Consider the following 20,800-nt stretch of genomic DNA (forward strand, 5'->3'; position numbering starts at 1 on the left):
GTTTCATTTTGTACAACTCTAACAGAACAAAAATGCTTATTAAGCATGGGGTAAGATTTTGTAATGTTTTGTAATGTTTATTGTAAATTTATGTAAAATGTAATTTATTTCTTGTCAGCATCTTTATTCCATTTTTCAGAAATAATTCTAATATGCTGATTTGCTGCTTCCTTATTGTTCCTTATTTTTGTGTGTTCTTTTAAATGGTTATTTGATGAATGAAGTTCAAAAGATCAACATTTACTTAAAATAGCAATCTTTTGAAAGATTTTTTTTTACTCATAAGACTTTCTCAGGGTTCCAATAATTGTGTCCAACACATATTTGAAGGGAAAAAAAAATCATAATAATATTTCCCATTTTAAATTCTTTGATCATATTTACCAAGGGTGCAGATATTTTTGGCCATGACTATATATTAAAAAAAACAACTTTCTAACCTCAAACTTTTAAATGGTAGTGTGTACATATTTCAACACTTAGGCAAAGCAAAGCTCTGCTTTTTAATTGAATTTAGCAAAAACAAAATGCGTCAGATCAATCAGGCTGCTCCCAAAACACATGTCCTCAACACATACACACCATAACACACATACAATCACATCTGCGCTGCATATCCCACCCCTCTGCCCACATCAGTAGCTGTGTGAGATCAACGGCACGCTGAGCCAGCAGCGGTTACCATCCCTGCTGACATACTCTGATCTGACACACAGCGGCCCAACCACATGCAGCCCACATCCCACCATCAAACACACTGCCAAAGTCATTCAGTGTGTTAACAAGGCCTTTGCCACTTTAGACCGACACCAAACCCGCACATTCACAGCTTAATGGGGGTAATCCACAGCCACATGGGGACAAACATCGTCCAACATGCACAGACCTTTCTAGAAGCTGCTGCAGAGCTCTTTGGAAAGTGGGCCTCTGAGCCTTCGGCAGCCAGAATTGTGGGTAATAAGAGTAGCTGACGATAGTTCGGCCCTGATTCAGGTTGTGGTAGATGATTGTGTCGTGAGCCTTGTCCCAGTCCTCCAGAGTTGTGTTCACTCTCTCCATTAGGTAGTACATCATCCCTCGATTGGTTGAGTCGCCGATAAACAGGACCTGAGGGAAAACATGCCTATATGTTAAATGTTGTAAGACTATAGCTGGTTTTGGACTTTTCTGTACTATATGCACAATCCTCAAGTCCTCGTCTATTAGTAGTTTTTAGCTTTTGCAACTTTTTTTTCACGAAATTTAAAAATACTCGTTTAAAGCATGTAGGTCTTCAACGAGTGTCTGACTGCTGACAACACAAACATGAGGAAATGAAATAACACAATTGTGTCATTATAAAATGAGATCATTTGAGATCACAGTCGCCATGAAGCACTTCACAAGAGTTTAATAAGTTTGGAGGTTTATCTGTGTGTGTGCCTTTGGCAGTGAAGCTGGCAGGAATGCCAGTCTAAATCACAAGATCACAGGGAGCGGGCATTGGTTGACAATGTGATCTGCAGACATGCTCATAAGATTAAGAACACATTTTTTTAACAAGAAGTCAGAACCCGTAGTTCCAAAGATACAATTACATTAAGAGTAGTCCATACCATACCAAATCAAATTTTAATTTAGAATGTGTTTTGTGTTTTGTACAGGAAATAAAACCATATACAAATTTGGAAAGACAATATGAACTCCAACAAATTCATAAAGCTGGCTCCAGACCACAGAAACGGATCAAACATGAAACAAACTCCTGCATAACTCCAGACCTTGATAATCTAAAGCTCTTTTATTCGAAACAATATTTTCTGAAGAGTCTCTCTTTTCGCAGCCAGGGGGCTGTGGTTTGTCTATAGAAAGAGCTCGGGCCCTTCCGTAATGTGGCCGTTTGTTTGTGTCAGATCTGATCTTGTGAGTCTTAAATTGAGACAGGGTGGAAAGAGTCATGCTGCGAGGATGAGCGCTGAGGGAATGTTTGAAGCAGGAACAGACTGTGGGTTTGGCACACAGCTTTGAAAACCCTGCTGAGCTTTAAGCAATAATTTAAAAACAACCTAAAACACAGGAGGTGCGCAGATCACGTCAAGAAAAAAAATGACAATAAAATAAAATCTAGTGCCAAATACATGGGAGTATTGGTTTCCTTCTTCAGAAAGTCGTTTCCACTTTTTCCTATGGAATTAACACTATACCTATGTGTGCGTATATAAAAGCAGCAGTTTAATTGAATCACGCGGTTGCTGTGAGCTCAAACACCTGCTGTTAATCTCTCATAAACAGCTGCTCATTGCCACTGGAACTTCAATGCTATTCAAGCTGCCTGTCTTTAATTTATTCCTCAGTACTGTATCTATACACACATATAGCGCAGCTGACAGCTGTTTACAGAAGAACTTACAAAATGTACAGTATATCTGCATACAGTCCTGGAAAAAAGAAGCTAGTTTAAACAGTTGATTCAAAATGATTAACATTTGTAACAAATTTCATTACTGATGCATTAATAATTTGTACATTTACACAGTAGTCTCCCTAAAGATTTAAACTACCGTTCAAAAGTTTGGGGTCGGTTTGAATTTTTTTTTCAGCAAGGATGCACTTAATTGATTAAAAATGCCAGTAAAGACATTTCTTACAGTTCAAAAGATTTGTAAAAAATGCTTTCTTGCGCATCAAATCAGCTTATTAGAATGATTTCTGAAGGATCTATAAAAATAATCACAGTAATGAGTTACTGTATATTAAATTAATTATAATAACATATTTTAATGAACATATAAAATAACAATTTAACTGTATTTATTTATTTGATTACATAATTTTTTGTTAAATGGCTACAATCAGTTAAGCATTATATAAAAATACCTGTTAAGTTTGCTACTGCAAAATGTGCATTATGCCATTAAAATCATAAGACGATGATGCACACATTCTCAAAAATATAGGTGTTTTTGGGAGTGTGTGCATCATCATCTTATGACTGAAATGAAAAGCTCTCTCTGGGTCAGTACCTTATCAAAAGGCACTAATATGTACAAATATAAATACTATTATGCACCTTTTAGGGGTAAATAAGGTAAAAAATTTAAATGGTACAGTCCCAGTGATAGCTTTTTTGACAGTATAGGTTAACCAAGCATCTCTGGTACTGGTACTGGTTTTTGATTCCTGGTTGCTCACCTTCCGGTCCATCATGCAGGTTTTCAACTGAGGTTGGTCCAATACAGGGTGATAACAGCTGTCGGGCTGCCAGGCGACCTCTCTCCAGTCACAGGTCCTGTTGTCTGAACAGCTCAGACATGGGACGACCCAACGACCTGCCAGAGATGGAAAATATTCTGTTATACTGTCCTTATACTGCATTATACTAAATTTCCATGACAGAACCTACTCAAATTACAGCATTCACAGGTGATTCATGGTGGAGTGAATCTCTGAGGTTTTAGAGTCTTATACAGCTGTATGTCAAAAGTTCAGCATAAAATGATGAATCAGGTGTAAAATGATTACCTCATTGTGCCAGTCCCCTGAATGGCATAGTAGATGGCATAATATACTACATCTTACACACACTGGCACGCACATTAATTGAGTAACCCCATCTTAAAGAGCCAATTAAAGCAGATCCCCGCTGACTACCCTGCTGATGACGGCCTCTTTTGCTTTTATAGCACTGAGTGAAGCGTCCTTTGAACCCTAACCTAGTGGTTTTAAATCTAAAAGGCCTAACAGCTGAACACACACTAACAGAATTGAAACCTGCAGAGGAACAACTCTCTCAGAAGGGATTATATTCCACCATAAAGTCAGCTTGGAGGTCCTAACCTTATAATTGAGCAATAATTCAACTCAGGCAATGAATCAGCGTATTATCACACAGTAAAAGGAGACACATAAATTACAGAAACTCTTGAGTTCACTAGCAAACGTTTCCCATCCTCTAGTGGAGCGGCTAATAAACCGTGAATCTCCTGCTAATATAGGCAAACGCATGATGAACTACTTTGCAACTGAAATATACGGTTTAAGGGGGGACATCGTTTTCATACAGGAAAATGTATCATGTGTCCACAAAACAGACAACGACCAGTTTGACTTAGTGCCCTGCATTTAAAAAACAGGATTGTAAATCTTACAGCAAGTTTTGGATTTAAATTTCAGATGCTTTACTACAAGCCCATGACCAAAACCTGGAATAAACCCACCAGGTTCATCTCCTGAGAGACAAGGCCGAGGTGAGGCCTGGGCCTCTTCTGAAGATCTCATCCCAGAAATGGACTCCAAACCGCAGGGCTGATCTGGTCTGATCACCAGGCCACAGTCCTGCTCAGATAGAGTGAGAAAAGAAAGAGAAACCGGTGAGCTTTGCGTCTGCAATGACATTCTGAGACAAAAGTCGCACTCTTGTGTTAAAAATGCAACCACTAAAGACAATAAAATTGCTTTTTGACAAGTAAAGATGGAGTCGTTTCATGGTTTCCATAGATTTTTTCACCCCTTACACTTTCATGTGTCCGCATACGCAGAGTTCCTCACCGACAAATTAAAGCAGGCGCACCGCCCCACGCCTGCCCTGCGGCCTCACCCCTTGTTAGGGGTCAAGGGTCAAACAAACCCAACAGGCTGAATGACAACATCAAGCCTGCTCCGCTGACCCTCGAGGTCCCTCACGGGAGCCATCGGGTCTGGCTCCACTTCAGAAGACCGGCTCTACGTTCGCTCTTTCATTTGCCCCCTTCCTTAGCACTTTGCACAGGGGCTTCTCGAAGCCACGTAACATTCCCCAAGTTCCCGCCACTGTTCTCGACAAAGTGCCACAAGACAACTTAACAGGGATTTTCTTGTTCGTACCTGCACACAGTGTGTGCGTGCAAACACGAGCTGCCTTTTGATTCTGAGCAAGCGGGCATAAATCAGCAGGCTAGTTCGAGCCCGGCGGAAACCGCCTAGCACTTTCAGCATCAGAGCCGGGGAAAACAGCATCCCTCCGGAAAGGAAAACGCATATAATTACTCACAAGCAGGGAAACGAAACATGAAAGAACAAAAAAACCCTTCGTTTTATCTCTCTCATCTGTCATTTTTCCATTCCCCAGAGAAGAAACGATGGAACAAAGAGTTTCATCCAAGGTCAGGTACTCTCAGGATGGTTTAGCAAAAGAGCCAGCGAAGGAACTTGAGATCAGAGCTTGGCTCTCAGATGATACATCCTTCTGTCTATATATCACCAGAAAATAATAAATCAGCAGCATCTGGTTAATGAAGGTTCCACAAAACCACTATAAATGAGAGGACATGACAAAAACAAAACAGTTGCTGAAATGAAATGTGACAGCATTTATTAATTTACATTATTAATTTAACAAGTTCTGTGAAACATTTTATGTGCAGTTCATTTACTATTTGTTTCACAGGCATGAATGAGTCACACTGTCATATGCGTTACTGACATAATACCTTAAATTTGGGGAACTTACAGGGATATTAATATTCTGTATTATTTAAATACAAAAGTAAAAATGCTGATTTAAAATGTTAAACATGAACTTAAAAGTCACAAAATTCTAATGTTTGAAAATGTAATGCATGAGATTGCACTTAAAACACTATTAAATTATTAATACAGCATAGCGTTTTTAAATTTTTGCATGTGCAATTAAATATCCAGTATTGACACACATGCACATTATACACACTTTACCAGTCAAAGAAATAATAAATAAATAAAATAATAAATAAAACAGATATTTATAATCCATATAATCCATAATCCATATTTATAATCCATAATATTTTTTTATGTTTAAAATGTATTAAAATTACAGTAAAAACAGTAATACTGTGAAATATTATTACTATTTATAATACACATTTTCAGTTTAAATGTATTCCAAAAATGTGTTTATTTCTGTAATGCAAAAGCATTTTCAGCATCCATTACTACAGTTTCAGTGTCACGCGATCATTCAGAAATCATTCCGATATGCTGCTAAATATTTTCCAATCATTATTAATGAATAATACCTATTTTCATAATTAATATGTTTACAGATTTTTGATCTTTGATGATACAAAAAGCCAAAAGAACTATAAAAAAATATTCAGAAACACTATACATGTATTTTTTGCCGCTTTTGATCTTTAATAATGCGACAACTGAAGACTGGAGTAATGAATGCAGAAAATTCAGCTTTTAAATATCAAAATGCACATAGAAAATGGTTATTTTAGATTGTAGTAAAATTTCACGTTTTGGTGAGCATGATATTAAAAATGACTTTTCACTGGTAAAAATGTGTTTATACAGCGATATGCCGCAGAAATACACTGAGACAGCTTAAACTCTTTTTTAAAGAAGCATGTGTGCGTTTTGTAGAGTGTGTGTGAACATTCAAGCCCTGAAAGCTTGCCGAGCCACTCGTGTTGGTTACAGGGATCAGAGACCAACAGCAACGGCAGTGTAATCTCCACTGATCAAAGAGAATAACCCGCGCTGCTAGAAAAGCCAGGATTACTGCAGTATATCAGACCGTGCTCTCAGCGGCCACCACGGTCAAGTCTCTGCCTTAGAACCACGAGAACCCTCTGCTTAGCTTTTATCTTTAAAAGTTTGTTTCGAGAGAGAGTCTTAAGCCCTCTGAGAGGAAGGACACATACTTAAGAGGGCTGTTTTAATAAGCCACCATTGGAGACAAAGCCCTCAGCTGCAGTGCAATGAAAGACATAAAAATTTACAAGCAGGAGATTAGCAGCTTTCTGTCGGGATCAAACATGTAAAACCATTCCAGCGGGTTCAAGTGGTCCTCTTTATGGGATGAAAGTAAAGCAAACGCTAGTCGAAATGAAACTTCTACATAAAACAATAAAAAAAAGACGAACGCTGAAATAAAGGGAACATTCTTATCATGCTTACATTAGATATATAATATCTTTATTTTTTGCTGTTTTAACAAATGTAACAATTTAGCAACTTTTCATCCGACAATTCTGAATTTTTTATAAATTTTATAATCATATTGTAATCATAGTTGCAAGTTTATCTCTCTCAATTCTGAATTTATATCTCCCAATTGAAGAAAAAAAAAAAAGGAGGCGTAAACTTTCAAGTCGCAATTACCGTGGTGAAAATAGACATCATGAGAGAATAATCTTTTAACATTTATGTTTGTGTAGCTCTCTTTAATGCATTTTCCTCTTTTGCCCTGATAATAAGGGGAAGCAACCATGACATTTTTTCAAACGAGAACTTGATTTGACAGATGCTTCATTACAGATCAGTGTGAGACATCCCAGTGTCCAGCCAACAAAAACTGGTCGATAAGCTGTATTTGTTGCATGTTTTCCTCAATACTAATCAATGCACCAAACGAGAGTGTAATTAAATCAGGTGCATTGTGAGAAGTTCTGTACAGATGTCCCATCTGCTCATTGAAATACGGCCTTTGTTATGAAAGACTGAAGTGGCTTTACCCAGAGTGTTTAATGTAATCCTGTGGATTGTGGATCGTAATCCTATAGAACTGTCATGCTGTCAGCCAATCCTTCACGCTATGAGACAAGCTATTGGGTTTCGTTTCAATCAGGATGGAGAGAAACGGAAGAAGCATATGCTGAAGGTATCAAAAAGCTTTCTTTGAAAGAATATAAAGGAGGTGTTCTGACTGGATCCTTTAATCAGCTAAGAGAACAGAAAGAGAAGCTTTATTTAGTGTAGAGTTCTAGCATTCACACTGAAAGATCACAAACAGGGTATTCTGGATGAAGGAAAGAGTAAAGTAATACTTTAAATACTTTATTTAGTAAAAAAAAACACTAAATTAAATGGAAAATAAAATAAAATTTAAATAAATAAAGACTGGGAATGACTAGATATAAATGAGTAATTAGTGTTTTAAATTCACCAAAATTCTCTTTTATTACTTTATGCCATCTTAATAAACCATAACAGATAAAGTATTTTTCTGCATTAATACACAAATCAAATCAATTCTCTCTTTTTATGAATACTTCACATACTCCATATGAATACTCAACATCCCAGAAACTTGAAATGACAGTAAAGATAAAATAAATTAAAATAAAATAAAATAGCATTTCCAACTGGATCCTAAAAACACCCGTGCCCGAGTTTAGCCATTTTTATGGAATAAATCAAAAAAAAAAAATCCTTAATTTCACCCATTTTTTATAAATTACTTTCGAGTAGAACCATGAAACAAATGACTGAATCACTCACTAAGGAGAAGAAGCAAGGAGCAATTTGATAAACTTCATATTCATAGTATATGACTGTTTGTCAAACTGTCTAAGGCTCTGTTTCGAAGCCCTGTCTCCAAACATAATTACACAGATAAACATACACGAATACACACATGGATGCAATCATAGGTAGCAGGTCCAAGCCAAACAGCTCATATAGCTTTTGGAAAACGGTATAGACATGTTCTTATAAGGTCAGGTTATCTGAAGAAGAGCATTACTTCACATCTGGACTCTGTTTTCATTCAGTAGATCTCTATTAAAGCTGAATGCAAAGTTACAGCCAGCTATAAACGAAACAAGCACACACTTTTGGAAGTGAGCAGATAAATCAGTAGGCAATATAAACAGACGGGAAGATCTCAAACTAATCCAAAGACACAAAAAAGTGAATCTCAGTAGTATAACACTATATAGTAATACATTCTAATACATTACATATAGTGCAAAAGAGCAAAACACGCAAATGTACAAAAGTTAAAATATCCAAACTTTTATATTTTAGCATCCTTCAGAAACTAATTGTTATTAATTGTGTACTTTAAATGTTTTTATTTTTATATTCTCAATTTTCATTTTAATTTTAGTTGATGTTTTAGTGTTTTTAGTAATTTTTTTAATTTTTTATTTTCACTATTTTACCGTATTATTTATTTAGTTTGTTTATTTTATATTTATTTAAAATGACCAGAAGTTTTTTTGTTTTATACATTTTGGTTACATTTTTGAGTACATTTTATTCAGTTTTTTTTATATACATAATTTTCATTTTATTTCAGTTTTAGTTAACTATAATAACCTGTAAACAAAACTGGATTTATAATAAATACAAATAAAATTATATATACATATACACTACAAGCCAAAAGTTATTTATTATTATTATTTATATTACTATTATTTATTTCTGTGATGCAAAGCTGAATTTCCATCAGTCATTATTCCACATCAGTTTTTTTTTTTCTCCATACCCCATAGACTCATGGTGAACTAATGCCACTGCTGAAAATATGTGAATATGAGATCAGTGGATTGCACTAATACAAACCACATTGGTACACACACAATCACATCGAATATCTAATTACTGATATTCGAACGGTCTTCCGAGTAATTATTGGATATGCTGACTGTAAATGCTTTCCAGGCCGGGCTGAACTGTAGGGCAGGGGTTCAGGGGTTCATCAGCAGTCGGTGTCAGCATCTGCTTGGTGAGGGTCAGATCAAAGCTCACGAGGTTTGAGGTTCACGTCTTTGAACACTGACGTCGCTGGCTCGCTTTTTTACTGAAGTGGTGTTCGACAGCTGTGGTTCTGACAAATTTGAGTCGTAATGGAAGATGACAGATGGAATCCGGTGTCAAGTCAAGCTCTATTAAAAAATCTGAGCAATCAAAACGTGCATCCATCATCTACAACACAAGGATGCAATGAGATGGCAGTAAAATTCTGTGTTTGTTTCCTTTCTGTGTCAGTCATAACTGATGACAAATTTTGGAAATTAAAAAACAACAAAACACATTTTTCTGATTCAAGGAATACTTTAAAAAAACATTTTATGTAAATGCAAATGTCACATTTGTATTTTTTATTATTATTATTATTATTATAGTAGTAGTAGTAGTAGTAGTAGTTATAATAATAATAATGTAATGTTATAAATTTTTATGAATTTTATATAAGTATAAAATAAATAAAATAAAAAATGTTACCAGCCTTAGTCATTTTTATATTCTATTCATTTTTATATTCTATTCTATATATTCTGTCATTTTTATTATTTGTATTATATTTGTAGTAGTCAATATTGCTTTTACAATAATAAAACTATAATATATTGTAAAAATAAAATACAATTAAAAATAAATTAAAAATAAATGCTATACATAACTATATTTTATTTTAGTTTTTTTAGAATTTTGTAAAATGACATTTAATGACAATAACATTTCATTATTGTTTATTATTGTGCAATAATAATAATAACAATAATAATAATATATTTTAAGTTATATATATTTTTAGTTATATTTATGGTAATTTGTTTTTATTAATTGCTTTCATTTTATCAGCTCAAGTAATTTTTTTTTAATTAAGTATGTCATGACACTCTATATTTATATAGTGGTTTAATAATTGTCTCCATTACAACTCCCCTGGCCTGGCCTATTTATAAGTTCGCTGTCTCTCTTCTCTCTCTTCTGAATCTCTTTTTCCTCTTTCTCAGGCGACTGTGGCATCAGATAAGCATTTACTAATTACAGTGAGGAAATGAGCAGAAGTCAAAGCTGTCAGTCTCATCTTTTCAGAACACACACACTAACTTCCTCTGTAATATGACACAGCCCCTGTACCACCTGCGACACACTCATGGCCCCCGTTCCCACTCCACTCCACACACACACACACACACACACACACACACACACGCGGACACTAAAAAAAGTCACACAGCTTGGCTTTAATCAAGAGATCTTTCTGTTCTGTTAGGAGCAGAGGCGGTTGGACACAGACGCACTGACACAGCTGCTCTTACTTCACCGATCCGTCTCTCAGTAGGAGAGCTGAAGAACGAAAACAGGCCTGAGTTATTCAGGAACGCAAGTGTGAGATTTAACGGCGGGAAATTTCCAGTCATTGAAGACAAATTGGACTAAGGTCAAAAATGCTGCATCTTTACTTTGGCCAGAATGAATCGCTGCCAAAGCAGATCTTACTTTTACTGCCTGGAGACAAAAAAAAATAACTTTTAACATTCAATGATTTTCTAGGCATGCATCTGTTCATGTTTTGTATGTATTTTGCAGTTTAAAGTAACCATTTTCTATTTGAAAATATTTGAAAATGTTATTTTTTCCTGTAATGCAAAGCTGAGTTTTCAGTATCATTACAGTCTTCAGTGTCACATGATTTCTTCAGAAATCATTGTAATATGCTGATTTGGTGCTCAAAAAACATTTCACACTATTAATCTCGAAAACATTTTTGCTGCTTATAATGTCAGTGGAAGCAGTGACATATTTTTTAGGATGTTCCAACGAGTACGTCGCTTTGGATAAAAGCGTCTGCTAAATGACTAAATGTAAATGTAATGTAAATGAGTAGAAAGCAACAGCATTTATTTTAAATCAAAATTTCACTCATTTTAAAATAAATTTTCATTCTGTTTACTGCAATGCAATGAAATTAAATGCAAAAAAATAAAAAAATTAAAAAATTAAAATCACACTGGCGCCAAACTTCTGGGTATGTAAAAATAAAATAAAATAAATGAAAACAGCAACTTAAAGTCCATACTTTTTTATCCTTGAAGGAGCGCATAAACTGACTCAGTAAAAACTACTGACCACGCTAACAGTGGACCGCCAGCGGTTTTGTTATTGTGAAATAATTGGGCTGCTGAACCACAAAAGCACAAGGCAGAGCATGAAACAGTCAGCTTCTGAGTGAGACTGGCAAACAGCATTTAGCTGGATTTCTCTTTAAGAGGGACTGATTAAGAACAGAACGGATACATTTACTCAATTCTCTGGTACAAGTGAGCTGATTAGGTACAAAGCAAAAAGTGGGCTGTGGCCAGACCACAAAACTATTCAATGAAAACTAGAAGTCAGGTCCAAAATTTACCACATGGCTTTACATTTCTTAACACAGGATCGGTGGGGAATGTGTCTCTTTCCCCATCTTGCCTGGTACCAAGCCAACAGCGGCCCCAAAACACATCCGGACATTTAAAGTGACAGTTCACCACTAAATGAAAATTCTGCCATCATTTACTTCCCCCCCAAGATGTTTCAAAGCTGTATGAATTTATTTTCTCTGTTGAAGTTCTGTAATTACTTTGAACTTACTGTTGTTAAAATTGATTTTTAGTGAATGTATAAGTCGGGTTATTGTGACATTTTATCTCACAATTCTTACTTTTTTTCCTCAAGGCCAGAATTGCGAGTTATAAATTTAGAATTAGATATAGTCACAATTGCAAGAAAAAAAGTCAGTTGTGACTTTATATAACACAACTGTGAGATATAAAGTCAAAGAGTTGTTTTCACGTAACTTTATATCTCTCAATTCTGACTTCATAGCTTGTAATTGCGAGTTTATATCGCACAAATTGTGAGTTGTATCTGAGAAAAAAAGATTAAAAACTTGCGATTACTTTTGTTTATTTTTAATTCAGTGGTGGAAAATGGCTTCCGTAGTTCGCCTGAAGTTTAAACAGGTATGCAACAAAAAAGGGGGGCAAACAGGCAAAGCTGGCGATGCAAGTGTAAAGTGATCAGAAGCCAGATGTGAAATCTCCAAACAGAGAGGAGGCTCATTATCTGATTTATTTCTGCCCTTAAGTAGTAATAACATGCAGTACATATCATTTAGAGAAGTGCGTGCTTGTGCATTCGCTGTCCTGCGGCCCGCTCTGACCCAGACGCTGCTGTAAGAGGTTAATCCCTCACTTCAAAAGCAGAGCTCCCGATCACGCGCGCATATGGACCCCTGCGTAATCTCTTCGATTCCATCCCGGATCCTGATGGACCAAAGAAAGGTCCCAAAAATGAGTGTTGGGTTTTAGTTTGTGAGAGGGAAAGGGAAAGATGAAAGGTGTGGTTGGGTGGGTTCAGGAGGTCTCTGTCTCTCTCCATTCATCCACCTCCGTCAATCATCCCAATCAAAACCTTCTGTCATCAGCTGATTGAAACTCGGGCCGAATCATGCAGAAAGAACGCTAAAGAACGAAGGATTAGCAAAAGAAATGAGTTTGAGTACAGGATAGTAAGTGTTTGCAAGCCTGTTAAAATAACAATACAAATCTAAAAAACTAAATACAAAATGGTCAAAATAGTCAAATATCATCTCTTGAATTTAGTCACATATGACCATCAGCTGTGTTTGTGAACCTTGGACAATAACAATGAAAATCTCTTTCCCTAATAAGATACAGCTGTTTTCCTGCAGATCTGATTAAAAGATTATGTGAATGTGGCACACTGTGTCAAATTGGCATTTCCCCTAGCGGGTGATAACTCTGTCCAGCACTAATAAGGCCAATGAAGTCTGTCATTGTGGTCATTCGCTGTCTGTGGTGAGCATGCCGGGTCCAGATGTGCACAAAAAGACCACGGGTCGCAAGCCGATAGCTCACTGATGAGCAAACATAGGTAGTTTTCTCTACACAATAGGATTCAGGCTCCCGGTGGAGGATCCTCCAAGCTGGTGCACTTCAAAGCGGGATTAAGAGCTCCTTACAATACAAAGAAACTTTACTATCCATCACCATACCAACTGCCAAGCTATGCAGAATGACCATTGTTTCTTTGAGTTTTGATGTGACGTGGATGCATCACGTAAGCAGGTGAACGGACGGTCAGACAGGATCCGTGAGAAACAAGTTGGTCAAGTATAACAACACTAGTACAAGCACATTACAGATCATCCATGCCTCATTAACTTTACGGTCTCTTTACGGCTAGTATTAAGATCAGTTTCATGTGATCCGTTTAGAGACACAGCGCTAAATACTGGTTTAAAGTGCACCTATTATGGGTTATGAAAGGTTCATATTTTGGTTTTGGGAGTTTTAAAATTTTCAGGACGTTTTCCTTCACTTACATGTTACACACTGCATGAAAGGTCATTTTCACAAATTCATAATAGGGGGACTTTAACAGTCCAAAAGCCTGGGTAAAACGTACATTTGCATGATTCAGATTTTCATCTGGTTGAAAATAAAAGCCCCCCCTCCCAAATATTTTAACCAAAGAACAGAAAAGCATAACAAAAACAAACTAAACTAAACTTAACAATAACAATAATAATTTCAGACATAGAACAATTTGAAAAGATTCATACAATACAAATTTTAGCTACATTTAAATAAATTTAGTTGAAAGTTAGTCAACAAAATCTGGTTATTTAAAAGTAGCTAAAATATCTTACTTTATAAAATAAAAAAATTTTATTAACATATTTTTTGGCGTGTAGACCACTGATCTGCACATTTTAGCTCCAACCAGCTCCAAATCAAACCTGCTTGGAAGTTTCTAGAGCTTGATTAGCCGGATCAGGTGTGTTTGATTAGGGTTGGAGCTTTGCAGAGCTGTAGCCCTCCAGGAATTGAGTTTGAGACCAATGGTGCAGACAAAAGTATAAAACAACAAACCACAATGCCTTCTCTTCCTGCAGGATTCTGCAAGAATTAAAAAAGACCAACAAAACAAAAAAACAACACTTATACACAAGGTTCAGAGGAAGTTGAAAATGTTAACTATATTCACAGACTAACTGCTACTCCACAAACCCTTTGGGTCTTTGCAGGATTCTGCTTGTACTGGGAAACAGTCTATTTTCATGTTCAACGGCATCGTTAGAATAGCGCTATCTTCATAATTGTCTTTGGTGTGTTTGTTTTCACTACAAGATGAAAGCAGGAGTTCACAGAGGGGAAACATGCGTGTATGTGACTCAATGCATCCATGCAACCCTTCGTGGGTGGGAGTAATAACGGTTTGCATGCCTGCCATCCCGCCTGTGTCCTCCTCAACTAATTAAAAATCAAATTGCCCCAACAATCAGGCAACATTCTGCATTAGCCTGACAATACAGTGGCCAGAGACACTCGAGAGGACTTCAAAGCCCAGCAGGGTGAATGGAGCTTGTGTTTGGAAGGGGGTGCTGGTGGTCCTCAACCCCCCGCCCAGTTTACAGACACCCAGCTCTGACCATCATGGTACTCTCGCTGACCCACTGAGGTGGAGGGGGAAGAGATGAAAAGGGAACAGATGATAGAGCACTTGGTAGGGGAAAAGAGTCCAGGTGGTTTTTGGGAGTCAGTTAAATGGACTGAAGCAACACAATCACACACTGAAAATCGGTTCCAAGTATTTTTGTTCCTTCAAGCTCGTATCAAAGCTCAGTCTTTGAATAGACAGCAAAATACACTGAAAATTAATTTGTACATTAAGCATATAAAATCTTACAGACACTAAACCTTCCAATATTATACAATTTGCATATATTTATATCTACTTTAAAGACAGAAAAATACAATAACTATACTTCTATACAAATCACAGTGAATTTAGACATAATTTATGTAAAAATTCCTCAGTTTGTCCAACTCATGCCAGTTTCCCTACAGAAAGAATCCCAACAGAATCCTAACAGACCATTACATCCTTTAGCACTTCATTGGTTTTATAAGCCATACTGCACTGAAAAGGTCAAGCTATTTAAAAAAGACCTCATCTGTATATTCACAGTGCCAGGGTGACACAGAATACGTCCCTTCTCCTAATTACCAACTCCATAAAACCAGAAGACTCCATACACACACCAAAGTGCCAAACACACTGCGGTGCACTTCTCAGCTGGAGAGGACTTTAGGAACCAGGGGTCAGTCGACTAATGACAACACCAGGCGAAGTAGCCACAGAAAGAACAAGAGACAGACAAACTCACTTCAATGGCTTTAAAGGTTCAAGGAACAGTTGAATAGTTTTCAGGCTATGGACGCAAAAACACCATAAATGAATCAAAACGTGGTCCATGCCACTTGCACAGATTATTTGAATTATCTTCTAATGCCATAAACTTTGATTCTAAGTTCTATTGGAATCGATGGTTCCATGAAGAACCTTTAACATCCATAGAAACTTTCGACTGCGCAAAAAAAGTTCTTTACAGTGGAAAAAAGGTGATTTGGAACATTCTTAAAACTAATAAAAAAGACTAAAGGTCCTTGCACCTTCCAAAATTTGTGTGTGAGATTTTCAGTTTTTTTTTTCATATTTATCATCCTTTTCTATCAAAATGCATGTTAGAGATGCAATGCAAAAAATCTAACTTGATCCAAATTTTTGCATGATGGATGAAAGGATGAGGCAGTGTGTAAACATGACTGACACACTGCATTTTTTTATTTCCATGAGAAAATTTCGGACTAAGAGTATACAATAGATTTTTGGAAGACAGGATCCAGAATTTAACTAGACTTCCCAAAATTTAAAAAAAAAATGTTATAATCTATATAAGTCATTGCTTTCTTTCTTCTAGAGAGAACAAAACATGATATCTTAAAGTCAAAAAACACTGGACCCCATTGACTTTCACTGTATAGACAAGAAAGAGTCTTTTTTGTGTTTTGGTTTGAACTACATCAGGGTAAGTAAGCTAATTTTTTTGGTTTACTGATCCAATCACATATGCTAATCTAATTGCTTTGGCATCAGAGAGTTTAAAAAGTGGTGATTGTTTGTCTCCGCAGAGCTCTTGATGGATGCTGAGGGTCCTAATGGCAAACAGAGAGTGTGTTGAGAGCGAGGGCAGATGGTAGACGTGGATGTCGACATGCTGTAGCTTCAAAAGAATTCCTCTGCGCTGCCACCTTGCCTCCCCTGTCCCTTCTGTGCTAATGTTTTCCACAGTTTTCTGACACAGTTGAGTGTCAGACTATGAGTGTCTCTGCAGCTGTGGCATGAAGCAAATGTGTTTATATGATGGCGTGTCAACTCATAACAAGGCCCATGCGTTTAGTTTCATTGGCGTCCACTGCTTGTGCGAGCTGCTCCTTAGAAGTCAAGAAGGACTGCGGTGTAAAAAGATGCGCAGAAACAGTTGGAAAGAATTAAAGCCTATTGCATTGTATTCCCTCAAGACCACCCTATGTGTTTTGGCTTGAGTTCGAAATACAAAAATGGAAAACGAAAGTCAGATTATGCTACAATTGAGTTTTCGGGAAAGTTTCTTAAATAAAACACTTACATATAAATCAACCAAACAGATGGCAACAAGCCAATCTGCTCCGTTATGTCTGAATGTCACCTCGAGGCTTGAAAAACACCCATCATGTGCAGCTCCAGATCTCTAAAACCGCATTGTGGCTTCTGCTCAGAAAAAAAAAAAAAAAAAAACGCTTCCTACTTCAAATCCATTCCATCACAAGCTTTATGTCAACACAGAGCTGAGAAAAGACCGAATAACTGAGTTCTCTAAAAAATCAGAAAGACGTTTTACAAATGAGCTTTAAACCAGTGACAGAAATGATTTCATAATTGACAAAAAAAGATCGTACAACTCGAAAATGCTACGTTGGGTCACACTTCAAATCGTCCGTAAATAAGTGAATGAATGAAAAATATAATGTGTTGTGAACATAAGCTTTCCAGCTGGATTCAAAACAGTGAACAATTCATCAAGCTTAGCGCTCGCATTTATTTGCTGGATGAGGTCAGGAAGGCCTGTGTGTATTAATGAGGCACACATGGTGCTGAAAGAATTGAATTATCCTTTGACACATACAGATATCTTTTGGTCACTTGTCAACAAAAGGTTGCTTTCTGACTATACCCATGTGACTAGTGCTAGTCAGTAAATACTGATGCTGCTTATGGTTTTGGGATCGTGTCCCCGATGTACAAAGAGAAGAGTTATGAATGTGTTTGCCTCGCTGTAAATAAGGCCTCCTTCTAAATTGGTCTTTGAAGGGAAACGTGATAAAATGCTCGATTTCCAGCCCATACTCCTCTCTAGGGATAAGGGATGAATGAAGGAATGTTGTATGTAAGGAAGGATCGGTTCTCAATCTTAAACCTCATACACACTGAAGACCAAAAATGAGTCTTGAATACAAGCTGCAGTGTCACCGACTGATACTTATTCAAAAGCTGCAGCTGTTTACACCTGACGTTAATATTTGTCTTGTTTCTAGCGATTCTCGATTCTGAAATGAAGAACTGAACAATTCAGAACACAGGGAGCAATTTGTTCATTTTCGAAAAATCCAGACAGATTAACTCACTGCCTGTCACTTGGTAGGTTTCGAAGCTCTGAATCTTTATAGGAAACAGTCTTGTAACTCTCACACCTAACTTATTTACGACGCTTGGACAGAAAGTGGTTGATGCTCTCTGAAGCTCCAACCAAACATAACTCTCTGGGGAAGATGCTGTCATCAGCACAGATACACAGCCGTAAAACACTTTCATTATGAACTGGCGTTAGCTAGAAGTCACGAACACTGTCACTTTCTCATTTCCTCTCATTCTGCCTTTCGCCATTCTGTTGCATCCAGTCAAGCATGAAATACAATGTAACCATTAAGAAGCAGTGCAAAAACTTGAATAAACTTCAGAATATTTAAATCATGCTGAATTCGGTAGCTGAAACAGTATTGTAGTATGTTAGTATGGTATAGTTAGTAACACTATAGTATAGAAACTTATTAGCATACCTATTATTAACATAATGGCTGTTTATTAGTTCTTATAAACCACATATACTGCATGACTATATTCTACATCCATAATCCTACTCAATACATACAATTAACAATCCCTTAATAACTATTAACAGGCATATTATTCATAAATTAAGAGTTTATTGAGGCAAAGTTGGTCATTCATAGATAATAATTTATAGTTGATTCATAGTTTGTTCATAGCAAGAATTGGACCTTAAAATAAATGTTTAGTATATTAACACCCACCCGAACAGACAAAACCATTCTGTATAAAATAAATGTTCTTGCAGTTTCGTCGACTGTGACTTTAAACGCTCAAGGTCCTAAAGTTAAGTGAGTTCAGCTGTTGTCAATGTATTCACCATTCGTCTTTTTTTTTTTTATAATTGATTCCAACAATATTGCTGATCTATGTCACTGCTATTTGTATAATTACAGTGTGAACATTCCTGCTTTCATAGAATTAGAATGATTAGAATGAGGAGCAGGTAAAAAAAAATATTTTAATAAAATGCCCTTTAAAGATGTGTGTTGTAATTGAAATATACAGAATAAGAATGGAAAAACCGCTAAGAAAGAAATACTTCTAAGTGTATTTCAGATGAATCTGGCAAACATACATACATACATACATATATATACATACATATATATATATATATATATATATATATATATATATATATATATATATATATATATATATATATATATATATATATATATAGGTAAATAATGGTGAATATAAATATAAATATAAATATATGTACACACACACGCACACACAGCACAAGTCAACACTGTGTGACAGAAACCTGCTGTGATCCACTATAACTGTGAGGCTCCGATCAGCGCTATCATCTTGCACTGAAACCTGAACATCCACGACAAAAAAACAAAAGTGCCAGAACGTTTTAGATGGAGGGAATCCAAGATGGAAGTCAGGATCTTCAAATTCAGTTTCTTGGTTCAGAACCAGTTCTAAAGAGTACTGCATTAAAAGTGAAATGAAAAATATGAGATCCACACCTCCTGGACTATAAAATATCCAAGGAATGCAACAAACTTCATACGCAGGCCGACAAATTCCTCCTAGACAGATGTGTATGTTAGCGTTTAAGGGAGGAGTGTGTGTGTGTGTGTGTGTGCGTGTGTGTTTTTGTACCTGAACAAAGCTGCACATCACATACTCATCAAACATTGGCAGACTGGGCCTGCTTTCGCGGTATATGTGCAGAGTGTATATCGTTATGACGACGGGCTCGGCCTCTGATTCGTCCATCACCAGAATGTTTATTCTGCTGTTGCCCAGGCCAACTGGGTAGTTTGCCATCCTGAAGAAAACAGAGGAAAGTTCAGAGAAACACAGCGTACTCAATCACATACACACACACTCTCACCCTTCACTTTTGGGGTTATTAATGTCGTGACAGAGCAGGAGGATTACTGTGGATTAAAACTGGGTCCCAGTCAACAGGTGACCCCTCATTCGTGGACAAATAAAGCTGTGCTTTCACAAAACCTTGAGAAAGGACACAGCGGAGACTGCTTGCAGACGGATCAGTCAACCCTTTGCTTTCTGTGTGTAGAACTATTAACTTTTATTAACTATTTTGTCTTTCTATGAAATTCTTTATAGTAAAAAATGAAAGCTTGCAGCTGATATATAAAGTTCTTTATATATGATGTAAACCTTTCATGATATAATCTAAAGGAGTCTGATTCAGACATTAAAATAACTAAATATTTATAATATTTCATACGTGTGGAGTACAAAACTGTATTTTTATTAAATAATTAATTATAATAAAAATGTTTTAAATAATATAATTTATTTGAAACTTTTTTGCGAGTTGCCTGACAAAACATTATATGCAGAACAATTGAATTACAATTTTTGAAAAGTATTTTAAAAGTATTTTTTTATCTATCTACCTGTCTAAAATTAAAATGATTATTAACATACACATTATTAATCTGACCTCATTTTAATTCTCAATAATACTTAACCTAATTTAAACAATTTAATTTCATCTCTCTCTCATAATAATTTATTTTTCATGGCCATTTTATTTGGTGGCTACACATAAAAAAAGTTAAATAAAATAAAATATAAACTGGAAAACTATACTTTAGTAGGAAAACGGTGTAATTTAATTTTAATACTTCAATTTAATCTCTTACTAATAATAATACATTTTTCCTGGCCATGTTATTTAGTGGCTACTCATGTTTTTTTTTTATCATAAAATTTAAAAGCCAATTAAATGCGGTTGTAATCCTGTGAGTATTTGAGATTACAGGCTGTAACAGAGTCT

At 36.2% G+C, this 20,800-nt stretch overlaps 1 protein-coding gene across 1 annotated transcript in view; it reads right to left on the minus strand.

Moving 5' to 3' along the window:
- cped1 (cadherin-like and PC-esterase domain containing 1) overlaps positions 1-20,800 on the minus strand; it is a 46,335-nt gene that overhangs the window by 3,745 nt on the left and 21,790 nt on the right. The window contains 4 exon segments of the mRNA XM_043237705.1: positions 887-1,107; positions 3,172-3,308; positions 4,197-4,314; positions 19,648-19,816. Of these exon segments, the coding sequence (XP_043093640.1) occupies positions 887-1,107; positions 3,172-3,308; positions 4,197-4,314; positions 19,648-19,816 (645 nt within the window).

The sequence above is a fragment of the Puntigrus tetrazona genome, chromosome 4, assembly GCF_018831695.1.
Source record: "Puntigrus tetrazona isolate hp1 chromosome 4, ASM1883169v1, whole genome shotgun sequence".
Taxonomy (NCBI): domain Eukaryota; kingdom Metazoa; phylum Chordata; class Actinopteri; order Cypriniformes; family Cyprinidae; genus Puntigrus; species Puntigrus tetrazona.